The sequence below is a fragment of the Zeus faber genome (genome assembly GCF_960531495.2).
Source record: "Zeus faber genome assembly, chromosome: 1".
Classification (NCBI taxonomy): domain Eukaryota; kingdom Metazoa; phylum Chordata; class Actinopteri; order Zeiformes; family Zeidae; genus Zeus; species Zeus faber.
In genome coordinates this window covers 563,454-576,685 of record NC_137193.1, presented here as the reverse complement: position 1 = coordinate 576,685, position 13,232 = coordinate 563,454, and the positions used below count along the sequence as shown (strand labels likewise).

At 48.0% G+C, this 13,232-nt stretch overlaps 1 protein-coding gene and 1 pseudogene across 2 annotated transcripts in view; one reads left to right on the top strand and one right to left on the bottom strand.

The window, feature by feature from the left end:
- LOC307238073 overlaps window positions 1-13,232 on the top strand; it is a 154,896-nt pseudogene that overhangs the window by 95,489 nt on the left and 46,175 nt on the right. The gene's annotated exons all lie outside the window — the stretch shown is intronic.
- rims2b (regulating synaptic membrane exocytosis 2b) overlaps window positions 1-13,232 on the bottom strand; it is a gene marked incomplete at both ends in the record, with an annotated part of 51,274 nt that overhangs the window by 20,284 nt on the left and 17,758 nt on the right. Inside the window, 4 exons of the mRNA XM_080004211.1 lie at window positions 1,039-1,174; window positions 6,187-6,343; window positions 6,469-6,599; window positions 12,323-12,429. Of these exons, the coding sequence (XP_079860337.1) occupies window positions 1,039-1,174; window positions 6,187-6,343; window positions 6,469-6,599; window positions 12,323-12,429 (531 nt within the window). The remainder of the gene's footprint in view (window positions 1-1,038; window positions 1,175-6,186; window positions 6,344-6,468; window positions 6,600-12,322; window positions 12,430-13,232) is intronic.

Below are 13,232 nucleotides of genomic sequence, written 5' to 3'. Positions count from 1 at the left end.
CCTGTTTTAACATCTGACTTCCTGTTTTAACATCTGACTTCCTGTTTCTAACATCTAACGTCCTGTTTCTTACATCTAACTTCATGTTTTAACGCCTAACTTCATGTTTTAACACCTAACTTCCTGTTTCTAACACCTAATTTCCTGTGTTAACATCTAACTTCCTGTTTTACCAAGTACGCAAAGTCCGGACTTGCGGACTTGGTAGTTGAGACGGGAGGACACAGGACGGTCATTCTGCCAAATGCATTGTGGGATACTTGTCTGTCCCAAGTCCACACAAGTCACCACCCATGCATCCTCCATCAAATGGGCGGAGCAAGTCCACATCCTGGCATTTGGACTGGACTTGGCTTAATGCGTACTTTGAATTGGAACAGTACTTGGCTGATGACGTTTCACAAGTCCACAAGTACATCAGTACAGACAAGAACGCAAGTACAGACAAGAACGCAAGTACAGACAAGAGCGCAAGTACAGACAAGAACGCAAGTACAGACAAGAACACAAGTACAGACAAGAACACAAGTACAGACAAGAACGCACATTGAGAAAGGGCCTTGGTGTTAAACTTGGAAGTTAGATGTTAAAAACAGGAAGTTTGATGTTAGAACCAGGATGTAAGATGTTAGAAACAGAAAGTGAGGCGGTAGAAACAGGAAGTTGGGTGTTAAAACAGGAAGTTGGATGTTCGAAACAGGAAGTTAGATGTTAAACCAGAAAGTCAGATGTTAAAACGGGAAGTCAGATGTTAAAACAGGAAGTCAGATGTTAGAAACAGGAAGTCAGATGTTAAAAAAAGAAGTTAGATGTTAGAAACCAGAAGTTAGATGTTAAAACAAGAAGTCAGATGTTAAAACAGGAAGTTATTGAGAAACGGCCCTAAGTTCTTCTTTCTAACACCCAACTTCCTGTTTCTCACATCTAACTCCCTGTTTAAATAATTGACTTCCTGTTTGTAAAACCTTACTTCCTGTTTGTACCACCTTACTTCCTGTTTCTAACATCTTACTTCCTGGTTCAGTGTGTGTGTCTTACTGTGCACTCTGCGTTGCATCCTCCTCTGCAGGAAGGGGGAGGAGTCTGTGACAGGAAGTGATGTCATGTTGTGACACTGCAGCTTGTACCAGTGAGGCTGGTCATCCAAGATGGCCGATTCCAGGTCTATTAGCACCTGCACAAACACAAACACAATGTCATGCAGGACCAGGACCTCAGTCTGTCCATGACCAGGACCTCAGTCTGTTCGGGACCAGGACCTCAGTATGTCCAGGTCCTCAGTCTATCCAGGACCAGGACCTCAGTCTGTCCAGGACCAGGTGGTGGTCTCCATGCTGCAGGACCAGGACCTCAGTCTGTCTAGGACCAGGTGGTGGTCTCCATGCTGCAAGACCAGGACCTCAGTCTGTCCAGGACCAGGAACTCAGTGTGTCCAGGACCAGGTGGTGGTCTCCATGCTGCAGGACCAGGACCTCAGTCTGTCCAGGACCAGGACCTCAGTCTGTCCAGGAACAGGACCTCAGTCTGTCCAGGACCAGGTGGTGGTCTCCATGCTGCAGGACCAGGACCTCAGTCTGTCCAGGACCTCAGTCTGTCCAGGAACAGGACCTCAGTGTGTCCAGGACCAGGTGGTAGTTTCCATGCTGCAGGACCAGGACCTCAGTCTGTCCAGGACCAGGACCTCAGTCTGTCCAGGACCAGGGGTTGTGTCTCCATTCAAGATTCAAGATTTAAGAGGTTTATTTGTCACATACATATACATACTTTCATACATATACTGTACATACTTTCAGACATATACATACTTTCATACATATATGCAGTGAAATGTCTTTGCAACGCAACAGGAGATTATGCACAATAGTTACTCAACCGAAAATAATATCTAAAGTATTTCTACCTCGCAACTAACTGAAACAAACTGATTCCTAAAATGTAAAGCAGTTAGTGAATAGAATAATATCAATACAATACTCAAAAAGGTAATACAAAGTGGGGGTAAAAAATAGAAGGGAATAGAGTTATATATATGGGAAAGACTATTTGTTGATACAGATATTTACAGTAAAGTGCATGTAAATAAAGTGAGTATGAAGATGTACAGTACCGTATACAACAGTACCACGCAGCAATACAGTAACATCCAACAGAATTGCAATACAGTACAGTATGCAGTAACCCAGAACAGTGATACAGTATGCAGTACATTATGCTACATACAGTACAGTGAGATAGTGGGGCCTATGTGAGTGTCTCCTGGTGAGGTCAGCGTTGACAGTTCTTATGTGTTGATGTAGAAACTCCGTCTCCGTCTCTGTTCTCGCTGTGTGGCTGTGGAGGCTCTTGCTCCACCACAGCAGCTGAAACAGTACGTTGTTGGGGTGGTGAGGATCCTTCATGGTTCTGCACCTCTGCTAGTGTGCTGGTGTATGAGTCCTGCAGGGAGGGGAGGGGAGTTCCGGTGGTACGTTCAGCTGAAGGCAGCCCCCTCTGCAGGGCCCGCCTGTCCTGAGCAGTACAGTTCCCAAACCAGGCAGTGATGTTGCCTGTCAGGATGATCTCCACCGCTCCACAGAGAAGGACTTGAGGATCCTCACCGAGACCCTGAGTTTCCTCAGCTGCCTGAGGTGGTAAAGACGCTGCCTCGCCTTTCTCACCAGAGTGTCTGTGTGTACAGTCCATGTTAAATCCTCTGTGATGTGGACTCCCAGGTACTTGAAGCTGCTCACCCTGTCCACAGAAGTCCCATAAATCACCAAGGGCGCGTGCGTCCTCGGTTGTAATCCTCTCCTAAAGTCCACAATCAGCTCCTTAGTTTTGCTGAGGTTCAGGTGGAGGCTGTTGCCCTGGCACCAGAGTGACAGGTCAGCCACCTCCTCGCGGTAGGCCTTCTCATCGCCGTCAGTGATCAGGCCACCTGATCACTGACGGCTGATGGTGTTGGAGCTGGACCTGGCCACAAGGTCATGTGTGTACAGGGAGTACAGTAGGGGACTGAGGATGCAGCCCTGGGGGGATCCTGTGTTCAGGGTGAGGGAACTGGACATGTGCCTCCCCACCCTAACCCCACCCTGACTACCTGGGACCAGGCTGTGAGGAAGTCCAGGATCCAGACACACAGCGGAGTGCTCAGTCCTAGCTTCTGCAGCTTGACAGCCAGTCAGGTGGGGACTATGGTATTGAAAGCTGAACTGTAATTGATGAACAGCATCTCACATCTCCCCCTTCCGGCCATCCAGGTGCGTGAGTGTGGTGTGCAGTACCTGGGAGACCGCATCATCCGTGGATCTGTTCTGCTGGTACGTGAACTGCAGCGGGTCCAAGGTGCGGGGGAGGGAGGCGCAGATGTAATCCTTAATCAGCTTCTCGAAGCACCTCATGACCATCGAGGTGAGGGCCAGCGTCGGTAGTCAATCAGACGGGCAGGAGAGGCGGTCTTCGGCACAGGGATGACTTCATGGTGGATCTCTTGAAGCAGGACGGGACCACTGACTCGGTCAGGGAGGCGTTGAATATCCTTGTGAGCACTGGGGGTAGCTGGTTAGCACAGGTCGTCAGTACTTGTCCAGATATGACATCTAGGCCCGCATCTTTCCTGGTGTTCCTGTTCCATGCTGCAGGACCAGCACCTCAGTCTGTCCAGGACCAGGCGGTAGTCTCCTGTGCCCTCTGATGACCACTAGGTGGCGCACCTCATAGGACCCGCCCTGCCCTGCGGCCAATATGTACTATGTGAACTTGTCCATACAAATGTTTTATACAGTATACTGTACATACCTACCTACATACATACTTTGCTTTATTTTTTATTTTTTCCTGCGGCGGGCGCCCCGGGTGCTGGGGGTAGCGGAGGGCCTGTATAACTGGCGGCCTGCCGGCATCGCCGGAGGGGGGGGGGGGGGGGGGGTGAAACATCGAGGTGCCCCACGCTGGGCACTTGCTGCTTTGTGTATGGTCACTTGGCACTCACGCCGGGCGGGGGCGCCTGGTCGGCTGCGGTGGGGCGCCCCCCCGGGCGCCCCTTTGTGCGGAATGGGTGCTGTGTGGGGGTCTTGCCGGCTCTGCCGGGGTGGCGGTCTGTCACCGTGGGGCCGTGATCCGGGCCCGTGGTCCATGCCTTGCGCCTGTGACCCGGGTTCTGTGCTGGCGGCTGCGTCTTGTGCCTGCGCCCGGGGGTTGGTTGTATATGGATGGGGATTGGGATGGTAGCTCAGGCGGTAGAGCTGGTGGTCTAGTGATCTATAGGTTGCTGGTTGGATCCCAGGCTCCTCCTGCTAGCATGCTGTAGTGTCCTTGAGCAAGACACTTAACCCCTAATTGCTCCTGATGGCTGCGTCGGTCGGTGATTGAACAATTGTAAGTCGCTTTGGATAAAAGCGTCAGATCAATGTAATGTAATGTAAAAAAAAAATGTGTGCGCCCCTGGGGTGCAGGGCCTCCTCGTGCTCCCTGGGACTTGGTCATGCTCCTCTGGCTGGGCGCGGGAGTTGCTCCACGGCCCCCTGGCTTCTCCGGTGGACCGGCGGTCATCCATGGGGGCCGGGGGTTGTCCGCGGGGCTATGGAGCTCGGGGGGCTTCAGGGCCCCTCGCGCTGCTTGGAGGCGCCGCAACATAATACCGACCTTCTACACCAGTACCAATGGGGATAATTCATATACACTCACTGGTGGACATCTTACACACACGCACACCCATGCACCCACGCACCCACACACGCACACACCCCTGCTTGGAGTGCACCCCAGCACCTCCCTGGTTGCATTACTCTCGTTTTCTCCCTCATTTCCTGCCAAAACTTTGACAGGAAGAGGCCACGTGACCACTTGTGGTTCCAGTTTTCCTGGACCTAATTCACTGTTTTTCAATACATGTTGTCGTCCAATGTTCATGTTTTTGTGTAAATGTTGTTTGTTTCTATGTTTATTTGTCTCACCGTGGTGATCCTTCCCCTCTTGGAGTAGTGATCAGTTGTTTCTAGATCCAAACATGATGAATAGTTCTCCAAAGAGGGGCGTTGGTGGTGGCTCTCCATAACCAAAACTGTGCTCTTGTCATTCTACAGGTCGTCCACAGGACAGAGTTATTGTAGCAGTTCTTGATGATTTAAGAATTACTAAAGAGTTGCATTGCAGGTTGAGAACTCCTCTTGCAGACTAATTCTGTCCTGGATGCAAATGGCATACAAATACCCTGTGTTGTATGTCCAGCATGCTGACAGCACAGGTAAGAAAAATTATAAAAATAAATAAATAAAATAAAATACATACATACTTTACATAGATACATATGTACATACATCTGTATATACGTAAGTGAATATAATTAAGTGAAAATAAATGATTTAAGGTCATGTTTGTATGTTTGACCTTGAATGTATGTTTAACCTTGAATTGATGTACTGTATGACCTTGAATGTTTGTTTGACCTCAAATGAATGTACTGTATGACCTTGAATGTTTGTTTGAATCTCAAATGAATGTACTGCAGGACCTTGTATGTTTATTTGACCTTGAATATATGTTTGACCTTGAATATTGTGGCTGAGGAAGGGCGTGGTCAAGCCCCAGCTCTGATCGTTCCGACTCGGGGAATGAGATTTCTTTATGTTTCTGTCTTGTAGAGGGATCAAACCAGGAGCCAGAGTTGAGTGCCACTCCTCCTGCGCCCAAAATAATTATTATTTATGATTATTTTGTAATAATCATAAATATCATGTTAAAATCATGTTATTATTGTTATTTATTATGATTATTTATTATTATGGTTATTTATAGTTTATTATATTTTATTAATAGTATTCATTATTATAAATTATAATTATATATTATTTATACTCGTAATTTATACTCGTTCAATGCTTTAATAAAAACTCTCATGTCGGGAAACCACCAGAAAGATCCTAAAAACCTTCAACTACGTTTGTAGTATGCAGTATATATATATATATATATATATATATATATATATATATATATATATATACACACTGTGTGTATGTGTATGTATGTATGTATGTATCTATTAGGTATGTATATATATATAAATATATGCATGTATAAATTTACATATACAGTATATGTATTTATATATATGTATGTATATTCTATATATATACTCCAGGGTATATATATAGACTCCAGGGTTCTAGTAGTACTGTGTGTAGTACTGTGTGTAGTACTGTGTACCTCCCCCAGGAAGCAGCTGTCCTCCTCTGGACCCTGGTCCCACACCGTCAGCTCCAGGGTTCTGTCTCTGCTCTGGACTGGACCCAGGACGAAGCTCTGGTTCCATCTTGGATCCACGCTCTTCTTCACCGTCTTGGTTCTGCGCTGGTTCTGCTCACTGAGGAGTTGAAGTACTGACAGAGTACTGACAGAGTACTGAGAGTTCGACAGAGTACTGAGAGTACTGACAGAGTACTGACAGCACTGCAAGAGTACTGACAGCACTGACAGAGTACTGTGTACCTGCGCTCCAGCAGGAAGTGGACCTTGACGTAGGGGTTGCGCGGGCGGCCATCTTGTCTCGTTGGCAGATCTTTGGCACCGAGGACGGTGACCAGCAGGTGGCGCCTCGGAGCATCGTAGTACAGCCTCACCTACACGCAGTCGTAACACACAGTACACAGTTATCAAACACATCACACAGTACACACAGTACAGAGTACACATTACACAGTACACATTACACAGTACACAGTACACACTACACATAGTCAACACAGTACACATAGTAAACACAGTACACACAGTCCGCAGTACACAGAGTACACAGTACACACAGTACAAGTACACAGTTATCAAACATCACAAGGTACATACAGTACACAGTACACACAGTACACACTACACATGGTAAACACAGTACATATAGTAAATATAATACACACAGTACACATAGTAAACACAGTACACACAGTCCGCAGTACACAGAGTACACAGTACACACAGTACACATTAAACATGGTACACACAGCACACATAGTAAACACAGTACACAGTAGACATTACATAGTACACATAGTATACAGTACACATAGTACACATTACACAGTACACACAGTACACAGTACATACAGTACACACACTACACAGTCAACACAGTACACACATTACACATAGTAAACACAGTACACACAGCACACATCATAAATAAAGCACACACAGTGCACATAGTAAACAATGTACACATAGTCCGCAGTACGCACAGTACACAGTAAAAATAGTAGACATAGTAAACACAGTACACACAGTACACAGTACACAGAGTACACATAGTAAACACAGTACACACAGTACACATAGTAAACACAGTACACACAGTACACGTAGTACACACAGTACACAGAGTGAACACAGTACACACAGTACACTTAGCGGACCGGCCCTGGACTTCTTGGATGAGGGGGTATTATGGTACGGTACAGTACCAAAACAAAGTACCTGGTACCAAAACAAAGTACCTGGTACCAAAACAAAGTACCCGGTATCAAAAGCAAGTGTAGCCGGTAACGTGTCATGGAAACATGCCATGAGTTCACGGTGTTCACCTGCGTCTTTAAGTTGCCTTGTCATTTGCTCGTTGCCCTGTCGGTCAGATGCTCGTTGCCTTGCAGATTAGTTGCTCATTACCGTAATGGTCAGGTGGTCGTTGCCCTGTCGGTCAGATGCTCGTTGCCTTGCAGATTAGTTGCTCATTACCCTAATGGTCAGGTGGTCGTTGCCCTGTCGGTCAGCTGCTCGTTGCGATGTTGGTCAGTTGCTTGTTGCCCTGTCGGTCAGTTGCTCGTTGCCCTGTCGGTCAGGTGGTCGTTGCCATGTCGGTCAGGTGGTCGTTGCCATGTCGGTCAGGTGGTCGTTGCCATGTCGGTCAGGTGGTCGTTGCCCTGTCGGTCAGGTGGTCGTTGCCCTGTCGGTCAGGTGGTCGTTCCCTGTCGGTCAGTTGCTCGTTGCCCTGTCGGTCAGGTGGTCGTTGCCCTGTCGGTCAGGTGGTCGTTGCCCTGTCGGTCAGGTGGTCGTTGCCATGTCGGTCAGGTGGTCGTTGCCCTGTCGGTCAGGTGGTCGTTGCCCTGTCGGTCAGGTGGTCGTTCCCTGTCGGTCAGTTGCTCGTTGCCCTGTTGGTCAGGTGGTCGTTGCCCTGTCGGTCAGGTGGTCGTTGCCATGTCGGTCAGGTGGTCGTTCCCTGTCGGTCAGTTGCTCGTTGCCCTGTCGGTCAGTTGCTCGTTGCCCTTTCGGTCAGGTGGTCGTTGCCCAGTCGGTCAGGTGGTCGTTGCCCTGTCGGTCAGGTGGTCGTTGCCATATCGGTCAGGTGGTCGTTGCCATGTCGGTCAGGTGGTCGTTCCCTGTCGGTCAGTTGCTCGTTGCCCTGTCGGTCAGTTGCTCGTTGCCCTGTCGGTCAGGTGGTCGTTGCCCAGTCGGTCAGGTGGTCGTTGCCATATCGGTCAGGTGGTCGTTGCCCAGTCGGTCAGGTGGTCGTTGCCCTGTCGGTCAGGTGGTCGTTGCCCTGTCGGTCAGGTGCTCGTTCCCTGTCGGTCAGTTGCTCGTTGCCCTGTCGGTCAGTTGCTCGTTGCCCTGTCGGTCAGGTGGTCGTTCCCTGTCGGTCAGGTGCTCGTTGCCCTGTCGGTCAGGTGGTCGTTGCCATGTCGGTCAGGTGGTCGTTCCCTGTCGGTCAGTTGCTCGTTGCCCTGTCGGTCAGTTGCTCGTTGCCCTGTCGGTCAGGTGGTCGTTGCCCTGTCGGTCAGGTGGTCGTTGCCATATCGGTCAGGTGGTCGTTGCCATGTCGGTCAGGTGGTCGTTCTCTGTCGGTCAGTTGCTCGTTGCCCTGTCGGTCAGGTGGTCGTTGCCCAGTCGGTCAGGTGGTCGTTGCCATATCGGTCAGGTGGTCGTTGCCCAGTCGGTCAGGTGGTCGTTGCCCTGTCGGTCAGGTGGTCGTTGCCCTGTCGGTCAGGTGCTCGTTCCCTGTCGGTCAGGTAGTCGTTGCCATGTCGGTCAGGTGCTCGTTCCCTGTCGGTCAGTTGCTCGTTGCCCTGTCGGTCAGTTGCTCGTTGCCCTGTCGGTCAGGTGGTCGTTGCCATGTCGGTCAGGTGCTCGTTCCCTGTCGGTCAGGTGGTCGTTGCCCTGTCGGTCAGTTGCTCGTTGCCCTGTCGGTCAGGTGGTCGTTGCCCTGTCGGTCAGGTGGTCGTTGCCATATCGGTCAGGTGGTCGTTGCCATGTCGGTCAGGTGGTCGTTCCCTGTCGGTCAGTTGCTCGTTGCCCTGTCGGTCAGTTGCTCGTTGCCCTGTCGGTCAGGTGGTCGTTGCCCAGTCGGTCAGGTGGTCGTTGCCATATCGGTCAGGTGGTCGTTGCCCAGTCGGTCAGGTGGTCGTTGCCCTGTCGGTCAGGTGGTCGTTGCCCTGTCGGTCAGGTGCTCGTTCCCTGTCGGTCAGGTGCTCGTTGCCCTGTCGGTCAGGTAGTCGTTGCCATGTCGGTCAGGTGCTCGTTCCCTGTCGGTCAGTTGCTCGTTGCCCTGTCGGTCAGTTGCTCGTTGCCCTGTCGGTCAGGTGGTCGTTGCCATGTCGGTCAGGTGCTCGTTCCCTGTCGGTCAGTTGCTCGTTGCCCTGTCGGTCAGTTGCTCGTTGCCCTGTCGGTCAGGTGGTCGTTCCCTGTCGGTCAGGTGCTCGTTGCCCTGTCGGTCAGGTGGTCGTTGCCATGTCGGTCAGGTGGTCGTTCCCTGTCGGTCAGTTGCTCGTTGCCCTGTCGGTCAGTTGCTCGTTGCCCTGTCGGTCAGGTGGTCGTTCCCTGTCGGTCAGGTGGTCGTTCCCTGTCGGTCAGGTGCTCGTTGCCCTGTCGGTCAGGTGGTCGTTGCCATGTCGGTCAGGTGGTCGTTCCCTGTCGGTCAGTTGCTCGTTGCCCTGTCGGTCAGTTGCTCGTTGCCCTGTCGGTCAGGTGGTCGTTGCCATATCGGTCAGGTGATTGTTGCCACCTAGAAACTAGACCGAAGCTGTGGGAAAGAAAGAAAGAAAGAGAAAGAAAAATAAAGAAAGAGAGAAAGTCGTTTACCTGTATCCTGGGAACGATGGAGCTCCTCTGACCGAGGGTCTGCAGACACACAAAGTAACTGTAAAGTAACTGTAAAGTAACTGTAAAGTCACTGTAAAGTCACTGCAAACCACAAAGTTACCAAGTAGAAACTGTAAAGTTGTCGTAAAGTCACTGTAAATTAGCTGCAAGGTGGCCACAAAGTAGCTGTGAAGTAGCTGTAAAATCGCTGTAAAGTAACTGTAAAGTGATCATAAAGTAACTTTGAAGAAACTGGAAGGTAACTGTAAAGTGACTGTAAATTTGCTGCAAGGTGGCCACAAAGTAGCTGTGAAGTAACTGTGACATAACCGGAACATCACTGTAAGTAAATTGTAAAGTAAATGTTGTGTTCCTGTAGTGTGTGTACTTTTATGACACTGAAGTGTAATTGTAAAACAACTATAAAGTAACTGAAGTAACTGTAAAGTAACTGTGAAGTCATTGTAAAGTCATTGTAGTGTAGCTGAGAAGTAACTGTAAAGTACATGTAGTTTTACTGTGATTTCACTGTCAAGTAAATGTGGTGTAACTGTAAAGTAGCTGCAAAGTATTTGTGATGTAGCTGTAATGTATTTTTGCAGTTCCTAGTGCATTGTGGGTACTCACAGACAGCCCTGACATGCTGACGCCCGGCGATAAAACAGGAAGGGGCGGAGCCATGGAGTTTAAATCTAAACACACAGTTACACAGTACTAGTTGTTACTAGTTACATAGTACTCACTTGATACACGTTACTAGTTGTTACTAGGAACATAGTACTCACTGGATATACGGTATTAGTTGTTACTAGTTACATAGTACTCACTGGATACACGTTACTAGTTGTTACTAGTTACATAGTATTCACTGGATATACGGTATTAGTTGTTACTAGTTACATAGTACTCACTGGATACACGTTACTAGTTGTTACTAGTTACATAGTACTCACTGGATACACGGCACTAGTTGTTACTAGTTACATAGTACTCACTGGATACACTGCACTAGTTGTTACTAGTTACATAGTACTCACTGGATAGACTGTACTAGTTGTGAATAGTTACATAGCACTCACTGGACACATGGCACCAGTTGTTACTAGTAACATAATACACAGTACTATTTATTACTTGTTACACAGTACTCACTGGATACACAGTACAAGTTGTTACTAGTAACATAGTACTCGCTGGATATAAGGTATTAGTTGTTACTAGTTACATAGTACTCACTGGATACACGCTACTAGTTGTTACTAGTTACATAGTACTCACTGGATACACGGCACTAGTTGTTACTAGTTACATAGTACTCACTGGATACACTGCACTAGTTGTTACTAGTTACATAGTACTCACTGGATACACTGCACTAGTTATTACTAGTTACATAGTACTCACTGGATACACTGCACTAGTTGTTACTAATTACATAGTACTCACTGGATAGACTGTACTAGTTCTGACTAGTTACATAGCACTCACTGGACACACGGCACTAGTTGTTACTAGAAACATAGTACACTGTACTATTTATTACTTGTTACATAGTACTCACTGGATACACAGTACAAGTTGTTACTAGTTACATAGTACTCACTGGATTCTATCTGGCTCTGAGAGAGGTCTGGTGTTCTGGAACTCAAGAAACAAACATAAAGTCAGATAAACAGGGAGTCAGAAAAACAGGAAGTCAGATTAACAGGAAATCAGACTAACATAAAGGCAGATAAACAGGAAATCAGACTAACAGGAAGTCAGATTAACAGAAAATCAGATTAACAGGAAGTCAGACTAACAGAAAATCAGATAAACAGGAAGTCAGATAAACAGGATGTCAGATTAACAGGAAATCAGACTAACATAAAGGCAGATAAACAGGAAGTCAGACTAACAGGAAGTCAGATTAACAGGAAATCAGACTAACAGAAAATCAGATAAACAGGAAGTCAGATAAACAGGATGTCAGATTAACAGGAAATCAGACTAACATAAAGGCAGATAAACAGGAAATCAGACTAACATAAAGGCAGATAAACAGGAAGTCAGACTAACAGGAAGTCAGATTAACAGGAAATCAGACTAACAGGAAGTCAGATTAACAGAAAATCAGATTAACAGGAAGTCAGACTAACAGAAAATCAGATAAACAGGAAGTCAGACTAACATAAAGGCAGATAAATTAGTCCTAGTTGGTACTAGGTAGGACCACTTGGTACTAGGTAGTATTAGTTGGGACCAGGTAGTACTACTCGCAGGGTGGGTACTAGTACCTGCAGACCAGCAACTCCACCTGGGACTGGGACTGGGATTCAAGGATGATGTTGTAGACTTCATTGAACGTCGCCCCCTGGAGGAGCCTGTTGTTCCACTGCAGCACCTGGTCACCTGGAGGGGAGGAGCTTAATCATCATGTCCCAACCCCTAGATCCTAGCCCCTAGATCCTAGCCCCTAGATCCTAGTCTGTAGATCCTAGTCTGTAGATCCTAGGTCCTAATCCCTAGATCCTAGATCTATCACCTGGAGCCTGTTGTTCCACTGCAGAACCTGGTCACCTGGAGGGGAGGGCCTTAAACATCAAGTCCTATTTCCTAGATCCTAGCCCCTAGATCCTAGCCCCTAGATCCTAACCCCTAGATCCTGTTTCCTAACACCTGGAGGAGCCTGTTGTTCCACTGCAGAACCTGGTCACCTGGAGGGGAGGGCCTTAAACATCAAGTCCTATTTCCTAGATCCTAGCCCCTAGATCCTAGCCCCTAGATCCTAACCCCTAGATCCTGTTTCCTAACACCTGGAGGAGCCTGTTGTTCCACTGCAGAACCTGGTCACCTGGAGGGGAGGGCCTTAAACATCAAGTCCTATTTCCTAGATCCTAGCCCCTAGATCCTAGCCCCTAGATCCTAACCCCTAGATCCTGTTTCCTAACACCTGGAGGAGCCTGTTGTTCCACTGCAGAACCTGGTCACCTGGAGGGGAGGGCCTTAAACATCAAGTCCTATTTCCTAGATCCTAGCCCGAGATCCTAACCCCTAGATCCTAGATCCTAATCCCTAGATCCTAGATCTATCACCTGGAGCCTGTTGTTCCACTGTAGTGTAGTGGTACTGTGTAGTAGCACTATATGAAGTAGTATTGTGTCATAGTATATGTAGTAGTATTGCGTGGTAGTATATGTAGTTGTACTGTGTAG